The sequence below is a fragment of the Corticium candelabrum genome, chromosome 1 (assembly GCF_963422355.1).
Source record: "Corticium candelabrum chromosome 1, ooCorCand1.1, whole genome shotgun sequence".
NCBI lineage: Eukaryota > Metazoa > Porifera > Homoscleromorpha > Homosclerophorida > Plakinidae > Corticium > Corticium candelabrum.
In genome coordinates, this window is record NC_085085.1 from 8,151,944 (window position 1) to 8,171,175 (window position 19,232).

The following is a 19,232-nucleotide window of genomic DNA, read 5'->3' on the forward strand; positions in this document are numbered from 1 at the left end:
AATAAAGAAGCAGACAAGAAACAAGCCTGTGTGCCTACAAGCTCACGTTGTAGGAGAATATGTCACGGACAAGATTCCAACTCAAGACCGAACATCTTCTGATCTTCCAAGGCTGCCAGCTGTAATAGTTGAAGTTAAAGGGACTAAGCGATTCTCGTACCGTTTGAGGTAAGTGTAGCAATTCAAATTGTTTTCCAACAAGTGAGGAACATAATTCTCAAACTGGTCATTGCATGGATTTATAGACAGGCTGGATGATGAAAACACCTTGAAGAAGTATTCTGGGAAATTGAAGGTCTCGATGACAACAACTGGCAAAGTGATAGCCAAATTTCATTACGAGAAGCAGCAAGACTGGCCCGACCAAGACAAGGAAAACGTGTAGCATACCATTGCAAATGCAAAAAGGGTTGTCTGCTGGCTAGAGCGTGTCCTTGTGTCCGAAGTGGTGGTTCTTGCCACAGCAAATGCCATCATGGCAAGCACTGCAAGAATGAAACATCTCCAAAACATGTGCAACAACCAAACGAAAGCAAGGACATCAATCTGTATCTGCGACATCTGCATCCTTTGAAGCTCCATCAAATACTACAACTTCTGTCTCCACTACAACACTTAGACTTACTCCAACATCTCTCCAATACAACATTTGTGTCTACTTTTGCCACAGCTGTCTGCACAACGAAAACCCAATCTAATGCATGTACATTAGTTCAATCAAGTCAAACAACGACATCACTTGTCCTTGATTCTAGAGACACTCAACCCAGAACTTCATCCTTCTTCAACACCAGGACCCAGAACCTACATCATTTGTCTCCTCTATAACACAGCCAAACACATCACCTCTCCTCAAAAAACTCCGGCAACCAAGTAAAGTATCTTTGTCAATGCAGGGAACAATATCATCATTCTTTTAAAAGACCCATCACAATTCCACCAACTTTTTCGTCTAGTGCTCTAACAAACACTACAACGTCCCCACATATAGTTACCGTCCCTTTAACTTCTCCAGAAAGGACATCGTCTACTGGCCAAGCAGGAACTGAGCAACGTACAGTGACAGTTTCCAATAGAAAAGAGCTAAGTGCTCCAACAACTTCACCAGCCTCGGAGCCAGGTAAAAGCAGTGATACAATGGCTGACTACCAAAAAAGTCCACCAAGTATGCTATCAATGGGGCCTGTAACACAGTGTGGATGTCATGATGGTTGTGCCGTGTTGAAGAGATGCATTTGTCGTCGAAAACAGCAACTGTGTTCTCCAAGCTGCCATCGTGGAAGGTGCTGCAATAGCACAATAGTTGATAAATCACGCACAGTTACACTGGATAGCAGTGATGAAGATACTGATGAAGTCAATCCAATTACCGGTAAGATGTGGTTGCCTCTAATGCACTTAACCCTAGAAGATGAACAACATCTAATAAACTCTGAATGGTTGAACGACCAACACATTTCAGCAGCACAAGAATTGCTGAAAAAGCAATTTCCAAATGTAGGTGGTTTGCTGTCACCACTCATCGGAACATCTACAGTAGGGTTTGCTCCAGCTGATGTAGGAGCTGTCCAAATTCACAACAGCGACTGTCTTCACTGGTTAACGTCGACAGTTGGAATATTCAATCCAACTTGTGTTGAGATTTTTGACAGCCTGTCAAGTGGACATCTTAGCCTTTCTCTTCGAAGCCAGCTGTCAGATCTCTACAGGTTGGTGGCAGATGACGATGGAAAAATTAGAACGATCATCAAATCGGTTCAACAGTAGCGGCTAGGAAAAGGAAACTGCGGCCTTTTCGTGATAGCCTTTGCCACTTCCATTTGCTATGGTGTAGAGCCAAGCAGCACAAGTTATTCAGAGCATTCTTTACGTCGCCATCTCCACCAACGTTTAGAGTCTGGAACTATGACTCCATTTCCCGAGTCAAAGCTGTCAGTGAGGAGGGCAGTTGAAACTAAGGTACAAATTAGCATCCACTGCACCTGCTTTAGCCACTTGCCAGGATGTAAGATGACCCAGTGCAACAGCTGCAACAACTGGTTTCATGTGAAGTGTGTGTCACGTCCCAAAGAAAGAGCCAGGATTGTTCATCAGGCAACTTGGTCCTGCCACAGCTGTTTGGACAGATCAAATTAAACAGCACCTGCGGATGTGTCTAAATACTTATTATGTCTCCCTTGTTCTCTCCTACTGTACTCATTGTGTGTGTGTGTGTGTGTGTGTGTGTGTGTGTGTGTGTGTGTGTGTCTGTGTGTGCCCATGTTCTCGAAAATTTGTCATTTACCTTAGTTAGGTAATTTGCTAGCGTAACCTATTGTTGCTACTCTTCTAAGTTGTAAAGCTTGTGCTCGATCTGTCTTGTGCTTTAGCCTTAGACAGTAATATATAAATAGAATGAATGTTAAATAATCACCAGAGTTCTAAATGTATAGTGCAAGTCGAGATATCATTAGAAATGAAGAAACACAGATGATATGTTGGTGTAATGAACTCACCGGCCGGCCGGTGTCTTGTTGACTGCAGGTGTGTTGTAACGCCGTAAGCTCCCCATCTGTTGTGGCTCCTGCCTTTTTCTGAAACGTCAACGTACACCATTTGCGAATTTGCAAATGGTCTAGTCCATTCGCAAACAGTCTAGATTCGCAATACTGTCTGACAGTTCGCGTCTCGTCTAGCCTGTATAAGAATTCGTAAATGGTCTAGCCCATTCGCGAATGGTCTGGATTCGCATTTGGTCCGTTACATACGCATGTGCACTTTAATACACAACGTTTCTTGTTTCACCTTCGGACACGGACAACTTTACAACCAATGTGTCTGCCCTCGTACACCCATTGTACAATTCATCAATTACGTCTTCATTGTGATTTGTATAGACATCTTAATATTATACGCTTACATCACAGATTTGATCTAAGACACGTCACATCTCTGAAGTACAATCTTCGAATATAACACTGCCTTCGTAACTAATGATGGAGTTGTCATATACACGCTGTAGCTGAGTCTACCATTAGAGGAGTACCTGTTCGCTTGGGGTGTGTAGCGTTGCCATGAATATACATGACTCTGCAGCCGGCAGTGTGCCCAATCTAATTGTTGCAAAAAAGCCAACCGCACAATTGGCTCCAGACTGAGAATTTGAGACCATTTGAAGTTTGATCTGCCATCATCAACCATGCTGATTGTAATCATGCACTGAACTGCCTATTGCAGCATTTCTAACTTTCTTACACAATACCTTTGATTATTTCTCTATATTTGTACTTAGCTTACACCACCACAGTCATACATGTCAATGTGAACAATGTTGATGAATTCCCTGTGCTGCCTGATTAGAAAACATCTAAGTTACATCACAAGAGAACGACTACATCCAAGTCTTTACCTAAGGACACCTACGGCACTCACACACGGATGCCATTCCTTATAGATAAGTTTCAGATCTTGGATGTACTGTCGAATCAATTGAAACGCCTTCTCCAGACTAAAAAGAACATTTTAAGCAACAAGATGACATGCTAAACAAGCCACCACTCACTTCTTGAGAAAGCAGGTTAGCTTCACTAAGCCGAGAAGTCCTTGAAGAAACGCTCGTTTTTGTGGGCAGTGCAGGGGCACCACTATCCACCACACTATCCACAGAGTCTACACTCCAGGCGCTAGATGAGGACTGCAGCGAGTCAACGCTTTGAGCCTGGTTTGCCATTTTCACCCTGTGCAGCTTAGGTGGTCTAGCAGGAGGAACTGATGTATCCGCACCTCCTTCAGCTGGACCATTCGCTTCCCGTTTAGGAAACTCGTCCAAAGTCCCATCCATTGGTAAAACGTCTGAAACTTTGAACTTTGGAATGTACTCAGGCTTAGGATCTACAACATCAACTTCTATTTGTGTTTCACAAACAGAAGGAACTACTGCAGACGATGCAAGGAAATCACCATGTGCCACCGGTGATAATTGCTGGTCAAAAGAAGAATACGCGACCTGTTTGGGTGGCTTTCCAAAACCCACATCTAGTGATGACTGATTTACAATTGAGACACCATAATTGACAGATTGAGGCCGGTATGGCTTGGGCGGACGTTTCTCCGCAGAATCAGTTGCGCTCCGAGCTGGAGAAGGTCTTGCAGGTTTAGGCGGGGGAGTCAATCCAGCTACCGTGTCTGCAGATGAATGCCTGTTCTGATGACGATCAACCAGAGTATGTGATCTTGATGGCTTGTTCATTTTGGTAGGAAGACTTGGCCGGTCATCTGTTGCTGCCGGACTAGATCGAGGAATTTCTGAAAGCCTTTTATCTTGAGTTGGTGAACCATCAGCTGCAGGTATTGGAGGAAGAGGATCCAATATTGATCGAGCTCCCCTTTCTGACATGCGATGTCCTCGTCCCCTACTTCACACAGGAAGTGAAACAACTCATACCACATAATAATGTAAGTTATCATTTACCCATCTGCCACATTCGATGCACTATATGACACAGTAACTGGACGTGCCAAGGTTTCTGTTGAGTCTTGTCTCCGCTGTTGCTGTTGCTGTTTCTGAACAGGTGATGATCGATTTCGAAAACTCGCCTTTGTAGACAAAATGCAACCTAATGGTCAGTAATAACAGTAATTCAATAACAAAAACACTACCCGTAAGAAGTGAAGACTCCTTTTCTCAGGAGGATATTTCTTCTTCAATGGCTCATACATTTCTACCATCTTTTGCTGGAAAGGCTGAAGAGTTTCTGGAGCATAACGGCCATGAACTGCCAACGCCTCTCCGCAAATCTCAACCTATTCAAATACGTGTGGAATATCAATCCCATCCTACACCAGAACTAGACATCCTCGTGCAACATTAGAAACAGACAACACCAGGGGTTCATACAGGATGAGATTTGGTAGGGGAAAGAGTATGCTGTGTGTGTGTGTGTGTGTGTGTGTGTGTGTGTGTGTGTGTGTGTGTGTGTGTGTGTGTGTGTGTGTGTGTGTGTGAAGGTGGCCAACAAACGGAAATATGCAGCGGTACAGTTCATTCCAAGCATGGTACTGTGAAGTCTTCAATCCTGTTTACTGAGTCAGTGACTCTCGACTATCTGTCATTCTAAATCAACTTGGTGTTAATTAAACTTGACTCAAATAACGCCATCGGTGCCTAATCTGTGGTAGGAGAATCCCAAGGTTCCCGATGTGTGTGTGTGTGTGCGTGTGTGTGTGTGTGTGTGTGTGTGTGTGTGTGTGTGTGTGTGTGTGTGTGTGTGTGTGTGTGTATGAAACCCTGAACACTGCATTACATAGTCTGCAGTGAGTCTGACAATCAAAGAACAGAAGTAGATGAACCAGTGCTCAAATATGGTCTCAACCACTTCATAACTTCAAAAACTAGGCCCAGCTAGAAAATTACTGTACGCATCTTACATACAATTCATTGGTTAACTTAACTCAAGCCCATAGCCATGCCCAATCTTTTCACTAAATGTGCATTCAATGCATGCTGTGACTGCAAGCATCCACATCTAACTTGCATCAGCAAAATAGTCAATGACCATTGAGCAAAAACAACACAAGTAGAACAGCCTGGTGAATGCTAGGCTGGGTAAGCAGATAACAAAATGTCATCAATACCAAATGTAGCAATGTAACCAACAAAGTGACCTGAACAAATATTGTTCATTCACTAAGAACATGTTCCACACCAGCACAGTGCAGCCTCACAACCACTATTCTGATCACAAATAACCTGTGACTTACAGTTACTTGACTACAAAAAACATGCAAGCATTTCCTTTCCTATGAGCTACATGTACTAGTTAATCTCAGTCAGAACTACAAACTTGGACAGTTTAATCTTTATTTGTTAACCAGCACACAGTCTAAATTCAATAATGTTAAAACTACAGGAACAGAAATGCACATGTACAGTGTAGACAAAACAATACAAAAATTTAGATAACAAACAATACTTTCCTGATGAGTAATTGCATCCCTAAGTTTAGCAACAAGCTCCTCATGATCAGCATTTGCCTTTAAATATTCAGAACCAAAAAATGCCTGAAACAGCAATACAAGCTGATACAAACTTGGCAATTCGTTTTGCACATGACAAACCATTTCATATTTGGCTACACCTCCATTCACTGCAGCATCAATAACTCCATTGACTGACATACCTAGAGACATAACACCCTGAGCTGGATCAGCTTGGCATTGTGCTATCACTCGCTGCATATCCTTGTTACGATTCAACACTGATTCAAGTGCATTCTCAATTGGACACAATTCAACCTGACAGTGACAAAGGTAAATGAAAAATATTGTTTTCACTCTACCACAAAATTGAAGAATACGGATTGAGGCTGAAACTGGACTTCTGACCACCGTAAGATGCCAGGTAAACTTTCAGCTGTCTGGTAGGTTGTCCGTTCAATCCAAAGAGTCTACAATTTCCATATAAGTCGAAACAACAAACAAATTGAAATTGAACTAACTGACAGCAAACTCATTGCCTTTGTCTTTCACTCCTCGATGAAATGGCCTGTCAACTCTGAACTGACGTACGTCATTGTGTGTATGAAATCTGTATGACAAAAGGAAGTCCAAAATAGGATACTACGACTGTTTCAATCGCTAACCCTTGAATTGCCTCAGCTACGTTCTTCCCTTGAAATTTGTCTGGCTCTTCAGGAAGTGGTTCCACTGTGCAAGTCTGAATATCTGCAACACACAAATGAAAGCATATTCCACTATGTTTGAGTGATAGCTAAAACAGTAATTGCTGTTGCATGTAGAACACACCCAATTTAATGAACTAGTCCATGACAATTTATTTTTTTCAACCACTGGAATCTTCCTGCAATGTGCGAGTCTACTACAGTAGAACCATGAAATTATGATCACCATACGAACCACATCTTGTTGGCCTTATTGACAAGGTGGTCTCTGTTCTGAATCTGCATGGGAGTGACAAAGTTACGCCTATAGCAGCAGATCCCAGATGTTCATTGCAAAACGAGGCTGTTTACATGAGACTATTGGAACCACGTGAATTAACAGGCTGCTATAGTATGTGGTGGTACAATGTGCACAACCATGTACATCTGATACCACAAATAACTACAGTAAAAATCATCTATAGGACTTTTACTGCTAGTCATCCTAGACTTAATGCAAGCATCCTGTAATCACCTCTTGAGATATTACATCTGACAGAATTGAATTAAATCCTTTGTCAAGTTCCTGAATCATGAGTCCACTTAATAGCGACGTGTGGTTCTAGCATGTGCTCCCTCAAACCAGTGCCATGTCAATTGATCAACGTTTTCATGTCTCTTCGGATGCTTTCTCCATTTGTAGGTATTGTATTCGTAAGCTTCTTGAATCTCGTCTTTTCTTTTCATTATAGACTGAACTTGCGATTTCCTAATAAACATTTTTCAGCAGTCGCCGTCGACTCTGCTTGGCACTCTCATCAATCAGTCTTCAAACAACCGTTCTTTCCTCTTCACAGATTTTTCTGAGCTCAACATCAGCATTTTCGTTAGATGGTCGTTGGGACCATACAAAGTTAGTTGAGATTTTGAATACCGAGGTGCTCGTATTTCCCGCTACACAATGTATTAGAAAGATGCAAAAAAACTTTGAAACCAGCGAAAAGTGGTCGTATTTTCAAAGTGGTCTTTACAACTTAGTTCTGGGGTGGTCGAGGCAGAGTTCTACTATACTAAAACAATAACTTTTACTGTACGTACCAGTGTATTGAATAAAAGGTTAATAGCGGCCCAAATAAAAGCTAAATTCAGTACCATTGCACCACCTTAGTCTTACACACTAAGTGTATTATGATTCCACGTTCAAATGGGAACTAACACATTCACAAGTACAAAGTCGCTCAATATCTTCAACAACATGACGAGCAAAGTGTGCCCTAAAAGGTAAACGGGTCGGAAACTTTGTAGAGTTTAAATGTTTTATGTTGCAATTGAGAATAAAATTCAGTATTAACTTCAGAATAGAAATGAAATTGTTCTTGGTTCTAGCTGCTGTATTTCCCTAAACCATCACTAACACGCAAATTCAAATCTCTTACCCTAGCAATGATTTTGATTTTTCATACACTTTGGCATTGAAATAGAGAGTTAGGGAAAGTCCATTATGCAAGCTCATAAATTTGCCAAACCGTTTGAACAACTCTTGACTAATCTGACAATCTCTGAAACCACTACATTAGCCACTACTGCTTGTGATGATGTATGCAGCATATTGTTACACACAACGTGAATACATGTAATTTTCCTATGTGACTTTTAATTCAGATCACTTTCAAACTTACACTGCCCTGCTGAATCCAAAATCTCCTGGTCTGGTGGAGTGCTTTTCTTTAACATCTAAAATAAACACAGTAACCTAATGAATAATACTGTACAATGTGTTAATTTCGATGTATTAAAAATTTCGACATTTCAAAAGCAAATACCTTTCAGTGTAACCTAATTTTGGTAAGACACGGCACAGATTTGGTGTGGCAGACGTAGAAGAGATTTTGGGCGTTAGTTCTTGTGTTTGTGGGTTGCTCTAGGGAAACTCGTTTCTCCAAGCAAGCAGTTCTGACCACTATGCCAGACCTCTTAACTCTCACGATTTCGTTGTGAGACTCACGATTTATGTGCATGTCTCACAATCTCACGATTTGCGCCCAATTCTCACGATTGCCAGTCATTTCTCCAACAAGCCTACCGTGAGACACTCTGACAGTCGGCTCGGATGTCCAGCTGGAGACATTCGCCACTCAAAGGAAACCGCCGACTCTATCCTCCAAGCAGGATTTTGCACGTTTGGTTAGTGTTTGTGTATGCATGTGCATTCACTATAATTGCTGATAGCAATGCCTGACGCTATTGGTTCTCTGCTAATGCGTTTGTAACTAAGTAGTCAATTGCTTTTACAATCTAATATCACATTTTGTTAGCATGTGAGCTACAATTGCATGTTGTCTTCCTTTTCTTACTTCGAGAAATAGGCAGCGCATGCAAAACAACTTCTAGTCACTCAGGTTGCATGCATTGAACAAGTCCATCTACAAAGCGTGGTATTTGCACTCAACACAGGGCGACGTGCAAGGATGATCTGTGTACGTTGTGGTCAACCTTTGGTTGGCCAGCCTTTGAGTCTAGTGCTCTTAAAACGAGAAACAGACAACGAGAAGAGCTGGAAAGAGTCGACCTGTTGTTTGTAGACATGGATGGCATGTGTTTAGACTGCAAGTACTTGCGTCAAAGCGAAATTACATTACCGAAGCACCAATAGCGACGTGCACCTCGGTCAAGGATGCACAAACATAGAACAACTCTCTGATTGAAGGATAGAGAGTCGGCGGTTCGTTTGAGTGGTAAATGTCTCCAGCTGGTCTTTCTCCTCTGCAGAGGGGGGATGACCGGCTGGACACTCGAGCCTACTCTGACAGTCGCTTTGCACAGACTAGTTAGCCCCGTCTTTCTGGAGATAGCGGATTCTTTGAACTAGACTATATATATATATATATGGCTCTGCTTGCTTGTATCTGGGGTATCTGGGGTATTAGTCTGCAGTAACAGGTTTTGGCGCACAGAAAAAGCAAGGCCAACATGTAGGCTGTTAACCATGCCTACTTGGAAACATTTAATGGGCATAGTCATTTTAAAAGACAGTCTCACGATTTGATACGAAGAAAAGCTTCTGATCTGCTATGCACAAAACTTCTGGGAGTTTGTGAAGTATCCAAGTTACTTCCATTCTATCCTTTCTACACGAGGAGTACAGCACTTAAAAAATTAGGTGTTATCTTAATTTAGGTAAAGAAAAGTCACACCAAATTTACCGAAAATAAAACAACACTAAAAATAACACGTTATACAGTAACAACTATTTCTACACTTCAATCAAACCTGAGCATTCGGAAACTCGGCTGTAAGTCGAGCATTGAAGTCACCAATGTTTTCATATTCTCCACCACGGTATATAAACAACTTGTTCTGTAATATTTCACAACGAAAGATTGTAACCAGAGTTGTACATTCGCACTAATGTCACCTTCAAGGATGGCAAAAAGCCATGACCATAAAAACCAACTCTGAAGTATGAGAGGGCTGCTCGAACACTGTGCACAATTTTGTGAAAAGACTCACCAATGGTTTGCTTTAAATAAACAAAACACAGTTCATTGATAAAGCACAAGAAGAAATGGCAGCACCTACATATATGCTACTGAGACGATCATAGTCATACACAACTGTCTCATAGTGCAATGCCAGTTCCTTGCTCACAGTAATACTGTATTCCCACAACTGAAATCCACAAAATTTTTAATCACTGAAAAAATTAACTCAAGGTTACATACCTTGCCCTTGTCAAAGTACTCAATAATGTTCTCGTACAACATCTCTTTCAGTAGTCTTTGTGTTGCAGCCTCAGCATATTTTCCAGGCACTTGCGGAGCAGGAAAGTCATGCCACTAAAAACCAGAGACATCACCAAAAGCCCACTAATTTTCTTGTAATTCCCAATGTTACAGCGCCACAGATCCACAACAGTTTTTGCGCTTACTTGCAACTTCTTTGCATGCAGCATGAGTGTAAATGCTGCTTCAGTATAGTTGCCCCATTGTAAATGCATGCTACAAAGTTTGTAAATGTATCGAATATACATCTCCTCCCTTTCCATTTCTCGATACAAATGCTATAAAGTCTAGAAATTAGTACTATCACCAAAACAAGTACAGCAATTAACTTACCAGTAGATTTGAAATAGTACTCATCCTCTGATTCCGATTCTCTTCACCTTCAGGAACATTCCTTCAAGAATGCAATAGTCACACTGCCAAACAAAAAAATTCTGTTGCAATCACCTAAAATCCAACAGTCTTGACAGTAGCTGAGTGATTGATTCGATAAACTGAGACACACCAGCTTTCTGCAATTCAGGATATCGATTGGTCTCAACACTTAAACTGACAAAAAATGCCTATAAGTAAATATTTATTTGCATTGACTGTGTAATAGCCAACATCTTGAACAGGTTATCTTTGAATCGATCATCACCACGACCTCCTCCACTCACATACGTGTCTAATTTATCAATAAGCTCTGACTCAACCTATTTTCATAACAAACATACAAGCTCTCATTTGAATAAATACTTAGCACAGCAATAATTGTTACACGTCTAAAATCCCCAGTTGATTGAAGTTCACAGTCCATCATGTTCATAAAAACAGGTATAGTGTTCCTTCGAATTTCTGTAATCACAATCAGCTCTTAGTGTTCAATATTACTGTGTCTTACTGTCCTTCCCACCATCATGATCAATCAAAGCCATTTCAACGAAAGGACCAACAAGATCAGGAATAAACCGCATCTTCAAGTCCTCTGACAAACAAAAATATCTTCATTACCTTGATTACACTTGATGTCTAAGTCAATTACTACCCACCAAGAGAATTCCACATATCCAAAACCTGACGATTCATCACAACTCTCATATCACCATACCTAAATATTGTTGCAACCATGTTATTACAATGCCTGCTAAATACTGGTAAATCTTAATATCATAATCAGCAATAAGCAATATCATAACAATCACAAAAGTTGCATAACTTCCTTGCATGCATGCACACGTACATACAAAAATGGACAAATGGATACGCCCTTCAGTACAGTACTAAAGATAGCACTCCCAGCCAATTTCTAGGTGGGGCCTCCGGCGCTACTCAGAGTTTTAGGCCGTGCTAATGTGCCCCTAGGTGCTTGGCCAGAGCATCCACGAGCACTGACTTTGGCGCAGCTTCGGGACTGGTCCTCAAGCCCACACGCACCCGTCTGCTGCGTGATGATCTGCCAAGCCAGTGATCTTGACCGTCTTGTCCACCCCCAGTCAATGACCATCTACTCATTTATAGGAATTACACCTGTGCCTATCCTGTACTTGAACTCATGACCCCAAAGTCTCAGATCTCCAAATGCGCTCTCTAACCAATTGAGCAAGCACGCATGCACACACACACACACACACACACACACACACACACACACACACACACAAACACACACACACACACACACACACACACACACACACACACACAAACACACACACACACACACACACACACACACATCAAAATCAAATGCTCTGACATCAATGACAGTGACAATTTATGCATAACACAGAGTTCTTGTCACAGTGTGGCTCAAGCATTAAAGTGATACACACTGTACTGCATAGTGTAGTAATAATGTCAGCAAGAGTAATCACCACTGAACAGAGATTGGATATGGTTGTGCCTAAGGAGGTGGCTGTTCTTCTTGTTACATATACTACAAATATAAAAATTTGCCACCAAAAACTTCTCTGCACAATGCTTCACATGGGCATGCCCCTAAGTGGGCGTGTCATGATTCGACTCCTCACTGTCTCAGCTCTTTGCATGTATATTTGCAGGAATGCCACAACATTTTCACAAAAAAATTCACAGCAGCTTGAACCATAAAGCCACATCCAGTCTATCTACAGCCAACACTTGGCTCACCTTTCATCAAGTCAAATTACATTTCTCTGCTAATGTGGCCTAGTAAGACTTTATTATTACATAACTATACAGAGACAAATGTACACTAAATCAGTCAGTTCCACAAGACTTACTCTAAGTGTGGATTACCTACGCTTGAAACATTCGGTTTCGTGGATGTGGCCTCGATCTCCCAACCTATTGCTTAATTCAACTACTGTAGAGGTTGTCTTACTAATTGCTATACAAGCAAGGCATACACTCTGTCAAATTGGGAAAACACCACTTATTCTTCAGAAGACTATTTTGCATCAAAATTCATACACTACAGCATAAATTTTTTGTAGATGTGGCAACCCTGTATTAGGCACACATAGCACTGCATTCCTAAACGTCAGAACAAGCACCTGTCTGTAATGCTGCCTTGGAACAGTAAATCAAACACAAACAACTTGACAGGCTCCATTTTAGGGTGTCAATATTGCAAATACTGAACACAAGGTGTAGTTTCTTTTTGAAGGTTGGAATCAACTTATGCAACTGAAGATGTCCTTACTTACTGATAAGTGCCTAGGTCACTTAATCACGCATAAACCAGCTTATAAATTTGTTTGATTTAATAAGCACACTTGACACTTATCCGGGCACTAGCTTAGTAGCCCATTCGGGCTGGGCTGATTAGATAATTGTTCGTTCTTAATATCCAGTTGAAGACAAAGGAAAATGTAACAAAGTGTCTCGTTCTGGACATGTGGGTTGAATTCAATGCAAATGCAACTATAATTTGGAGAAAAATGCAAGCACTAGAAGAGCGGCTTCAATTGGCAAAAAATCTTCAATCGCTGGAAAGATTGCAAAGGACGACGACTCATACAGTTGATCTACACGAGACTGGTGTGAGCATGCGTTCGAATGAACTAAAATGTGTTAGTTAATATCCCATTGAAGACAAATGAAAATGTAACTGAGTGTCTCATTCCCGAAAAATTAGCATCGAGTTTCCTGTTCAGAGTTAGATATCCCAGCAGCAGAAACTTGGAAGTCACATGCAGTTATCCCCGGATAATCAGTTCCCTTATATACCATCAAGTCGCATCTTATCTTGCAGCTATTCCGACAGTCCCGTTGGACGTCGGTCTGTTCGAAGACGTTGCTGCCATTGTAAACAAGTGTTACAAACATGGCAACTATTCAATGCGTGTATGTAGGCAAACAAAAGTAGACGTACTTTTTAAAGACCTGGATATAGTCAAAAGTATCTTGCTTTTATCGACGTCGCACGGGAATAAATGACATGCTCCGTGCATACCGTCCGAGGTCAGGAATAGGCAGTTTAAATTTGGTGGAGATCCGATGCGTCGTTTTAAAGAAATTCGCGTGCAAACGGAGACGAGTTCGATCAACAAGAAATCACGTCATCCCAAGAGAACTCTGGAAGACGGCAACGCCTTTCACTGTCGAGCTCGATCAATTCAGAGTGTGGGAGCAAAATTCGGTGGCACTGCGACTCCCTGTTTTGAAGCTATGCAGGTACAGAAAAAAAACACATGCACATGCACTCACTCACACATGCATGCACTCACTCACACATGCATGCACACACACACACACACACACACACACACACACACACACACACACACACACGTGCACACACACACACACACACACACACACGTGCACACACACTAAACTAAACTAAAGTTTGGAGCTGCCTGATACTGGTTACGCCCCAGCTAACAGCTGAGCTCCTGTGCGCTACTGCAGGAGAACTCTGGGCCTGCACTAGCAATGTCCTGGAGCCGGGCCAGGTACTCACAGGAGAACCGGCTTGTGAAGGCAACTGAGATGTGAGCACCCGAAGTCTCACCTGGACCCCAGTGGCTGATGTCATGTCACAGCCGATGGCCGCTTAGTCCCCAGTCAAAAACCAGGTAGTCATTTATACTCCTGAGTTAAGAGAGACAATTTTGTGTGAGCTTCTTGCCCAAAGAAGTTATGCCATAGCTCGCCATCACTGTGACTTGAACCTTGAACTTGCAACCCTGCAATGTCCCGAATGTACACACTCTATTGGATGACTCTCTAACCAACTGAGCTATAGCATGCGCACTTGCACGCATGCACGCACGCACGCACACACACACACACACACACACACACACACACACACACACACACACACACACACACACACCATCCATCCATGTTCTGCCTTCACTTGAGTAAGTGGTGCAGGCCACATTGTTAGGTCACTTCTTAGGACTTTATTCCCCCCCAACACAGGGGTTTCCCCAGAAAATAAAAGTAGTGCGGAGCATAATTTAGTTAGCATGATGCATAAATTTAATTAATTAATTTTGAAAGTGGTTTAGGTGTGGCAACTGATAGAAAGTTGAGCTACAACAAAATACATGGCAATCTGTAATACTCAAAGTTGCTCAATTAATTGCTTACTAGATTTAGCTCTCTTGTTTATTTTGTTGCTTGACTCAGTTGTAGTAATGCAAGTTAACAAGTCCAAAGATCTGTTAAATGTAGTCATCGAAACAGACATTGACTAAAATTCTAGTTTGACAAGCAGTGAACAATGCAACAACAAGAACAACAATAATATAACCAACAGGATTAGGAGAACAATAACAGTACTTTTTCACATGAAATGAAATGGCAATGATAATCTTTTGCAACCCTACCCAACACATGCTCTAATTAACAACATTAGATCTAGCTATAAACATGCGTCTGTGTTTCATTTAAGACCAGCTGTCACCAGCTCGTTCAAAGTCAAACTCTTTTCAGGTGGTCCATCAATAGAAATTCTCATACAGCGTGTTTTTTAAGTCTGCGCAGTTGTTTCGCTATCGTCTGAATCGTTTTGTGAGCAGCTTGCATGTTTGTCCTCAGCTATCCATTTAGCTTCATTAATTGAAAATAGTCGAATATGATAGACAGAGGGTAGGACTTGGGCTAAAACCACTTGTTGACACGTGTCAACATACAAGTTGACGGTGTCCTGCTGTGTATGTGTGTTATGTGTCATGAGTTCAAAACGTGCATTAATTAATAACCACTCCTACTAAGAGCTACAGCAGCAGAAATATTGTCTACATGCCATCCTATGCATTTGTCTAACAATTAAACATAAAATACAACTTTTCGTTTCTAAAAGAAACACACCCTAAGAAAAGTAGCACGGCCTCTAAGCCTGGGAAAACCCCTGCCATCATAATCTGTTCTGATTATGATTGCAGAAGTTTGTATGATTTCTACAACCTTGTTTAAAGTATTGGTGGCAGTGATAACAAAAAGGATCTCTTGGGCTGCTGCTCCATGTTTCTGTGGTTGCCTTGATTTGGGCTGTAAAGTGCAACCAGGTTGAGTACATTATAGGTTGGTCTGATCGCTTTCCTTCCTCTTATCTTTTTCATCTTTTCCATTTCCTCAGCTTCCTCATTCAACTCTAACCACAGAGCTCGAAATAACGGCCGGACATCAATATTGCTATTTGTTCGGGCAACTGAATATATGCACGGACATCCTAGTCCAGTCAATCACTTTTGAACTGTAGCCAAGGAAACTTGCTTTTTGTTAACTAATGTGAGCTTATAACAAGCTAGAGCAAACTGTCGAGCATGTAACTTTTAGCGTGTACATGTACAAGGCAGTATCCTATGTCTGCTGCATCACAGGTGGTCACAGGTGAAGGTAACACATTTAAGTCTTTAGGTGTCTTACAATAACAAACAGCTGGTGTCACCATTCTAGGTGTTGTGTTAATTAACTAGGTTGAATTCATTTTTCTGGCAGCTGCTGCAGGTCTTGAATGTGTCTAGGTAAGGCAGCCATCCCAGTCCTTTGGCCAACCATCGTTAAGTGTACTCTCTGTTCGCGTTGACTTTGCGCTTTGAAAATCTGTAATAACTTCTGCACAATAGGGCAGACAGTGACAATCTTGGTATCGCTGAAAACCGCAAGTTCCCAGATTTTCTATAGTTAGGGTAACGACGACTGCGTATGTATTACCCAGTCGATTTGATAAGGCTTTTGCATATCAAGAGTCATTAGGGTTCTTAACTTATTAAGAAGGTTTGGTCTTACAACAAGAATGCTGCTAATAGATGAAGTAGCCAATTAGCAAGGTCACTAAACAGTCGCTGCCTTGACATCAACTCACAGTTGCTCTTGTTTCGCGAGTAGCTGCTTGATATTTCTGACTCTTCTTCTCGTTCTACTTCATCTTGATAGCCTGCGACTTCCTCTACTGTTACCTAACATCTTTGTATTGTAATATGACCTCTAGAATGTACAGTTAGTTAATGGGATATCACTTAACATAAACAAATACAGCTGCAGCATTAGTCACTTCCGCGCACAATTCAACCCAAACAGAGAGTAGTCCTGCAACTGCTATGCAATCTCGTCTCTTTCTATGCAATTAGCAGGCTCTAGCATAGTTTCACATACCAATGATAGGTGTCATAGGCTATTAGTCTAGCTTCCTAACTTTTTACGTGTCTTTCCTTTTCTGATGGCTGCATTTGAGTTCCCCAAGATTGATTTACATTCCTTCAGAGTGGACAACGTTGCAGCAGCAATTCTGCCAGAAGAAGCACAGTCTGGTTACCTACCAGTAATGGTGAAATGTGATGGGAATTGCCTTTTTTGGTCAGCAAGTGTTTTTTGCATTTGGAGAAGACAACCAACATACAATTTGAAGAACTTTAACGATGAAGGAAATGGATGAAAACGCAGAGTATTATGCTGATCAGTTCCTGCACAGAGCTACCATTATAACGGAAGTAGATTCGTTATCACTGTCTGTAAACTGCTTGCTAATGCAAGCATTGGGCAAAGAGGCTAGTGGTGTATTCTCACAATGCCTTCAAGAAAAGCTATCTCCTAGAGAAGCATTTGTGCATGGACTGAGGTCTGAAAGTGCTGTCCGGTGCAAAATTGGTGAATGGTCAGGAATGGCAGAAATAGCAGCTCTAGCCACTGTTTTGGGCCGGATCCTTATTTCTGTATATCCCTCGAAATTTACTCTTGCCTGCCAAGCAACATTTTCTCCCCGGCTATCAGAAGGCACCGGTACCATGGCATTCGATTCAGGATCCATGGTTTCACAATCTGAATGTCACATTATGTGGTCATGTAGTGGAAATAACCTGCTCCATCATAGAAATCCTCAGCCAACTCACTTTGTACCATTAGTGAAACTTAGTTTTCCTTCTTCAAGTGTGGCCACTGTCACCATGGCCAGTGATGCTGCTAGTGTTGACAGGTGTAAACCACAATCAAAGCGCCTTCAAGGTATGTTGTCAAAGTCATCTGGTCAACCGCCACTAAAGAAACATAGACAGGGATCTTTGTTTTCATTTTTGCCATGCAGTAAACGTACTGTACCCGAATCCCAAGCTGACGATTGTTGTAACCCTTGCCAAGAACAGCCACTGATATCAACTTTAAGTAGGACTGTTGCCAGAATTGACCAAGGACTGCTGTTACCACCAAACCCTTCCCTTGATGATGCTAGAGATGGCACTGACAAAGCAAGGGGAATGAAACTCAAAGATATGCAAAAATCATTGCAAACAGTACCATGCACTAAAAAGCGAAAAGTTACAGTGAACACTGTAAATAAGTGGATCTCTGATCATGACAGATCTATGAACACAACTCAGTGGTTGCATTTTGACAGTAATGGCACATTTGTTACAGCCTTGAAATGCACTGTTTGTATTCAATTCGAAGAGAAATTGATCGGCTGTAGAAATTTTACTCGTAGTTTTATTCGAGGTTCAACTAACCTTCAATCTTCCTCTTTCAAAGAGCATTCAAAGTCGTTTATGCATCGCAGAGCCATGATTCTTCTCAGACAAACGCAGTCACAGCATGTGACAGAGTACTCTCCAATTACTAAATCTCTTACCACTCTTGACATTGCAACTGAAGCTAAGATTCGACGTAAGTTTGACGTTGCTTACTCTATTGCCAACAGAATTTGTCATTAGAAAGCATGCCAGCGTTGTGTGACTTGAAAGAAAGGCATGGCGTTGATCTGGGAAGGGACTACAGACATGACAAAGCTTGTGCCACGTTTGTCAAATACATCGCCGCATCTCTACGTGAAGACCTAAGAACTGCATTAAACGAAAGTCTCTTTTTCAGTGTTCAAATTAACGGCAGTACTGACTGGGGAAACATAGAAGAATAGGTACTTCTAGCATGTTTTTTTTCAAGGCTAACTCTACTGTCTCTGACAGAAAAGTTCATGTACAAACAAAACTTCTTGCAGTCTGCCAGTCAGAGCAAGCGACAGGACTAGGCCTGTGGCACTGTCTCAAACAATCTTTTACGCACGTTGAAATAAAAGAATGGAGGAAAAAATTAGTTGCCGTTGGTTGTGATGGTGCAAGTGCTAATCTCGCACAGGGAGGCTTGTGAGGACATTTAGAAGCGGACGTTCCATGGGTAGTTATGTTTTGGTGCTTTTCACATAGCTTAGAACTTTCTCTGAAGGATTCTCTAGAGGCAAACCAACTGTTCAAAGACATCGATGAACTCATGCTACGCCTCTACTACCTTCATGAAAAACCTAAAAAAATGCCGGGAGCTGACTGACATCGGCCTGACATTGGCAGCTAGTTTTGACCAAGCTGAGTTCCTAGCAGAGATGGCTACAGACCTATTCAATCTTGTG

The 19,232-nt window shown here is 41.6% G+C and overlaps 2 protein-coding genes across 3 annotated transcripts; one reads left to right on the forward strand and one right to left on the reverse strand.

Annotated features, from left to right (window-relative positions):
• The first annotated feature begins 340 nt into the window (after positions 1 to 340).
• Positions 341 to 2,476, forward strand: LOC134190972 (uncharacterized). Its single transcript, XM_062659532.1, has one exon. The coding sequence runs from the start codon at positions 1,138 to 1,140 to the stop codon at positions 1,765 to 1,767; it is 630 nt and encodes a 209-aa protein (XP_062515516.1). The 5' UTR covers positions 341 to 1,137; the 3' UTR covers positions 1,768 to 2,476.
• A 765-nt stretch (positions 2,477 to 3,241) lies between these two features.
• Positions 3,242 to 11,807, reverse strand: LOC134183927 (dedicator of cytokinesis protein 1-like). Of its 2 annotated transcripts, none has more exons than XM_062651527.1 (21): positions 11,452 to 11,807; positions 11,316 to 11,387; positions 11,181 to 11,257; positions 11,027 to 11,115; positions 10,868 to 10,969; positions 10,754 to 10,814; positions 10,567 to 10,698; positions 10,361 to 10,474; positions 10,218 to 10,307; positions 10,054 to 10,158; positions 9,909 to 9,995; positions 8,318 to 8,372; positions 6,621 to 6,702; positions 6,481 to 6,565; positions 6,336 to 6,425; positions 6,097 to 6,273; positions 5,955 to 6,039; positions 4,639 to 4,781; positions 4,451 to 4,575; positions 3,542 to 4,391; positions 3,242 to 3,487 (listed from the first exon to the last, which is right to left on the reverse strand). In XM_062651527.1, exons 1-21 carry the CDS (start codon positions 11,528 to 11,530, stop codon positions 3,428 to 3,430), a joined length of 2,760 nt encoding a protein of 919 aa, XP_062507511.1. In that variant the 5' UTR covers positions 11,531 to 11,807; the 3' UTR covers positions 3,242 to 3,427. The 2 variants fall into 2 exon arrangements, with proteins under 2 accessions (XP_062507511.1, XP_062507505.1); XM_062651521.1 differs by having other exon boundaries at positions 3,542 to 4,394; positions 11,452 to 11,545.
• Between the last annotated feature and the right edge of the window lie 7,425 nt (positions 11,808 to 19,232).

Excerpts from the sequence above, each read along its gene's own strand:
- LOC134190972 (XM_062659532.1), top strand. The coding sequence starts at position 1,138 with ATGGCTGACTACCAAAAAAGTCCACCAAGTATGCTATCAATGGGGCCT.
- LOC134183927 (XM_062651521.1), bottom strand. The coding sequence starts at position 11,530 with ATGGTTGCAACAATATTTAGGTATGGTGATATGAGAGTTGTGATGAAT. Across the intron at positions 11,258-11,315 it reads GGCTTTGATTGATCATGATG|AAATTCGAAGGAACACTATA; the intron begins GTGGGAAGGACA and ends TTGTGATTACAG. Across the intron at positions 6,274-6,335 it reads TCCAGTTTCAGCCTCAATCC|GTTGAATTGTGTCCAATTGA; the intron begins GTATTCTTCAAT and ends TGTCACTGTCAG.